The following is a 5,143-nucleotide window of genomic DNA, read 5'->3' as shown; positions in this document are numbered from 1 at the left end:
CAAAAAAATACAGGTTCGAACATTACTTACAACTTACTTAACGGTATCTCACACTCTCTTTAAAAAAAAAAAATAACAAAAATAAATAAATGGTACTGCTTAGTTAAATTTTAGTCCATTACAAAACTGAAATATACTTTATTATCAATTATTTTTATTAACCCTTTATTTTGGTTTTCTATAAAATTTCTATATTTGGTTCGAAGTATTAAAAAATTTTAAAAATACGAAAAAACAATAAATTTGTATATGCGTTTTTTTAATTGAACTATTCACTGTCGTAAAATTAATCGAAAATATTCATAATAAAACTTAGCTTTGAAGATAGAGCCTATACCACATTAATGAGGAATCCGTATATTCTCTTGTGAGAATTCCACTCCATAAATTAGTTGTTGCTATTGCGATCTCTACCAGTTCCACCGCAAGACTACAATGTGAAATAAATCTATTTATTTCTGAGTGAGGTTTACGATTGTTAAATGTTTTAAATATTTTATGTATGTATATTAATAAATATATATCAATATATAATATCATATTTAAATTAATATATTACATATATATATATTATAATATTAATATTAACCATTCAGAGTTGCGCCAATAAATATTGGCAAAGTATTGCTCTTCCCATAGTAATATAATATTTCGAAAATTCAAAGCTTTGTTAATTGGAATGCTCACATAAAGCTAAAGCATTTGCATATTCAATGCAACAATGTAGCGGGACATTTTAATAAAAAAATTTCATTTCCTCGCAACATTAAAACCATCACAAACGATAAAGTTGTCATTATTGTTAAATACTGCAGACGGCAATATTCGTCCCACTGTATTGATGTTTTTCAGGAGCCAAGACTTTTGAGCGACGTTACGGGAACACATGGTAACACAAATACTGGCCTCAAACAGCTTTGTTTGTATTCACATAACGGGACTCCATCATAGGGTGTTTTTGTTTTTTAATACGAATGTGGATACATGGATCCATACTCACACTCATTCAATCATCATTCGGTAGTGTACAGTGCGCAGTTGTACTTAGTTGCGTTAAATATGGGTGGTGGTTTTTATATACGCTCTATTAGTATTAACAGTAAGCTCTACTACTACCGGTAAAGTGCAGCATCGGAATTGTTGGAGAAGCATTCCAGTATGACGCGCGTTGCCGTACACAACGAGGCGACGCGACAGAGCACGACATCCGACGATCCGCATACGGTGTAACGGTCTACTTTTCACTGCCGGGAATATATATCTCAACGAAAAGCTTAGCTCGACCATTCCGTAACTATCGCGACGTACAACCTTCATAATACTTAGTAATTATCAGCACATTACTAAAGGTGGTTGTCGCAGAACTCACGAACCGAGTCGATTTTGTTAACTTTAAGAGTGAAATGGGCTGCTTTTGAAATAAAAAGATTTGTGCATAAAAAATAATAATAAAGAATATGCAGTAGATAACATGTTTTTGTTCTAATTCGTGATTTAATTAACATAGACTGCAAGATGTTTAATAATTCTGTGTAAATTAATATGTAAACTAAATAATGTAGGGTGCAAATCTGTACGTATAAGCATTAAACATCATTACGTCAAATACAAAAAACAAAAACAAAAGTGTGTCTTAGTCAATACAAAAATAATCTTAGAATAGAGTGTGTGAAGAAAAACTAACTCTAAATGAGAATGGAAGACCCAAACCTCGCCGAACAGTATGTGCAGGAATTCGTGCTCGATCACCTGGAGGACGGTTCAGCAACTGTTACAGCTATTGGGGTGAAACGTGAAGATCACAGTCCAGTGGCAGCACCAAAAATTACTTGGACAACTACAGCAATCACTCCGGAGGAAGAGGAAACAACTAATCCACCCGCCATCAAGATGCGATCTTTTCCACAAAGCTGGCATATAGACGATCGCCGATTGCAGCCATTATCCCCACCACCGGAAATCTATACGCACGGACCTATGGCAGGGCAGGCAATCCTTGTGAACACATCGGTGCCTGGTGGAGTACCATCGACACCGCCTGAAACCCCACCTGTTATTAGCTCTCCTAATGGAAGTACTTGTGTCCAAACGTATGCAACAATTACAAGTGCTTCATATCCAACACATCGTCCACCCACCGCCAGTACTGGTCTCACACAAGAAATGATGTGGCTACCTAACTCCATGCGTTCAGATCCTCAGCCATTAGACTTACGACCACTTGCTTGTCCCACTCATGAGGAGGAATGGGAGCGACAACGTGAATACATGCATGCCACAGCGTCAGTTGTGGCCGCCAATCATCATCATGGACAATTGGTGGCACAATCGCAGCTCCATCCCCACCACCATCATCATTTTCAATCACTAGAGCACTTAGCACCCATCAACATGCATACGCCTTATCACAGTAGTATACCCAACGGCGCTACCAGTCTTAGCAGTGGTGGCAATGACAGTCAGGTACCATCTAACGCTGCAATTACGACTTCAGTGGTTCACCTCAATCGACCAATGTCGGTCTGCTCTACTCGATCATCCACAAATTCACCGCGCACCTGCTCCAGACAATATAGCACTTCCAGTAATTTAGGTATTGATGACTGTATCAGTGATGATTTGTTAACGACTTTGAGCGTACGAGAATTAAATAAACGCCTGCATGGATGCCCTCGTGAAGAAGTGGTGCGGCTCAAGGCTAAACGTAGGACGCTGAAAAATCGTGGATATGCGCAAAGCTGTCGCTCAAAACGACTACAGCAACGGCATGAGCTGGAGAAAACCAATCGTCAGTTGAATCAGGATCTGCATCGTTTGAAATTAGAATTTTCGCGTGTTTGTCAAGAGCGCGATCACTTAAAACAACGTCTGCAAATAAGAACGAGCGGAAATAGTAGTGGTGTAATTGCTGCTCTAGCGAATGCTAGCGATGGGAGTACACCAGGTGTGATCACCGTTGGTCAACCACATTGTAATGCAGAGAGTCAAAATTCGCCGGAGTTTTATCTCTGACGCCAACTTTCTATCGGAGGAGAACATGCTGCAGCCGCCGTTGCAGTGGCCGCAGCATCCAGCCATCATCTGCCACACACGCAATCTTTACATCGGCACTCACATCAATGGCCATCACGCTACCATCAGCATGTACACCAACAACCAACAAGCACTGTAATAATCTGAATGCGATGTGTAGGAAATTACTGATATTTTATAATTAGTGCACGCCGTATTTAGTGTAAAGCATTAAAATAGTAATTATTACTTAAAACTTTTCTGTGACTTTAGTCGGCAGAAACATCAATGTTTGTAAGTAAAATGGACACAAATAGTTATTTGAGACGTCTCCCATTGCTCTGAGTGTCCTAGTAATGTATAGGCATATCCCATAAACAATCTGCACATAAAGTTGGACTTTCATGTAACTTGAACCTCTTTAACTCGAAGTTCTCCATAACTCATACTCTTGAATTGGCAATAGATGTAAAATTTCAAACGAATTTCCTCCCATAACTCGAAGTTTTTTGAGGATTATGGGTGATTCGAGTTAGGAAAGCTTCACTGTATATTAAACTTAATATTTTTTGATCGGATCAGTTCCTGAGTTCGAAGTGGACACAATATCTTCCGGTTTAAGTTAAGCAGAAAGGGTAAAATAATTATTCGATTCGAGATGTGTACATACTTTTATTTTATTAAGAGCTATTAGATAAAATCATTCATAAACGTTTGACAATAAAATAATAAGTATGTGTTGTGTTTAGGTCGTAATTCTAATATATGTTTGTCTAAATACATATGTATGTACGTAAATAGGTACATAATTGGTAAATCAATTGTAGTGAATAAAGATATTACAAGTATGCATGTCCTCCAGCTTATGTTCAAAGCTCTGCAACATATTTGTCCATTTTCAAATTTATGCATTAATTAATTGAATTTAAGACTTTAAATTAATACATAAATATATTGTGAAACAGCAAATAAAAATAAGTGGTGTTACCTTAAAAGATTGGAAAATATTACTTGTAAAATTCTTTAAGCAACAATAACATGAAATTAAAAAAACCTTGGTTATTGTACTATAAATATCGTTAAGAAATATCTAAGAATATATTTTTGTGATATTATTGTAATGCAAAGGATTGGTTGATAGCAATAATCAATTGTTTCTCTCTTCTACCTCTTCTTCTAAGAAATATTAATGTGGTACTTGGTAGTACGAGTATAGTATATTTTAATACAACGTGGTGAAACTCTATCCAACACGAAAATTTTTTAGTTGACGAAAACTAACATGTAGAAGAGAAAAGTGAGATATAGGTTTGGTTATATTCGATTATCTTCAGTACCTGTATCTATTATTAAGAGAGTAAAGAACTCTCATATAAAAGAGAAGTTTGATCAATGTCTCTATCCTCCTGATTTTTCAACATGTAGGCAACTTTCTATACCATCTGCTACTACCAGTTAATACCGCATTTTTGATCTGAAAAACTAGTCGACAATAACAATTGTTTCATTTTTATTTACATTGTTGTATATACTTAAATATGGGTCTTGAATATATTAAATTTTATCTTTGAGTTATTCTATTGTATGTATATCTATTATATGTATCGTTTTAATTTAGAAAAACAAATTCATAAAACATCAATCATATTGAAAGCACTAACAAAAAGCAAAAATAAAAATGTTAAAAAACCTGTTCTATAGGCATCGCCTTTCCCAATGGGCTTGGTTTTTGGAAAATGAGATTTCTAAACATCAATATTTCTATTGCAAAACAAAACTACAAGTTCAATTTTTAAATTATATCTAATTTATTGTATTTACAGATATATTTCTTTGAAATACTATATCAGTATAACTTTTTGATTTCATTATAGTAATTTTAACTGTACTGTTTCAAAACGTAAACTATTTACAAAAAAGTACGAGTATATATTTTTTAACAAATGAAAATTTCAGTTAGTTTTTGAACACACCTCTTATTATACATATGATATTATTAAGATTTATGAATAATTGTATGTATAATTATTGTTACATTGTATAGTTAGTGAATTAAACACGCGCTTGGTTGATAAGTTAAGCATTTGTAAGTATATACCCATAAATATATATATATTTAAGGTACATTTGT

At 34.6% G+C, this 5,143-nt stretch overlaps 1 protein-coding gene across 1 annotated transcript; it reads left to right on the top strand.

Moving 5' to 3' along the window:
- The first annotated feature begins 1,138 nt into the window (after positions 1–1,138).
- LOC108969974 (transcription factor MafB) lies at positions 1,139–4,549 on the top strand. Its single transcript, XM_018935034.1, has one exon. It carries the CDS (start codon positions 1,690–1,692, stop codon positions 3,010–3,012), a length of 1,323 nt encoding a protein of 440 aa, XP_018790579.1. The 5' UTR covers positions 1,139–1,689; the 3' UTR covers positions 3,013–4,549.
- The last annotated feature ends 594 nt before the right edge of the window (positions 4,550–5,143 follow it).

This window comes from Bactrocera latifrons, unplaced genomic scaffold (assembly GCF_001853355.1).
Source record: "Bactrocera latifrons isolate USDA-ARS-PBARC rearing strain unplaced genomic scaffold, ASM185335v1 scaffold_272, whole genome shotgun sequence".
In the NCBI taxonomy this organism is placed as follows: Eukaryota; Metazoa; Arthropoda; class Insecta; order Diptera; family Tephritidae; genus Bactrocera; species Bactrocera latifrons.
The sequence above is the reverse complement of the archived record's forward strand: the minus strand, read 5'-3'. Positions and strand labels throughout refer to the sequence as shown.

Excerpts from the sequence above, each read along its gene's own strand:
- LOC108969974 (XM_018935034.1), top strand. The coding sequence starts at position 1,690 with ATGAGAATGGAAGACCCAAACCTCGCCGAACAGTATGTGCAGGAATTC.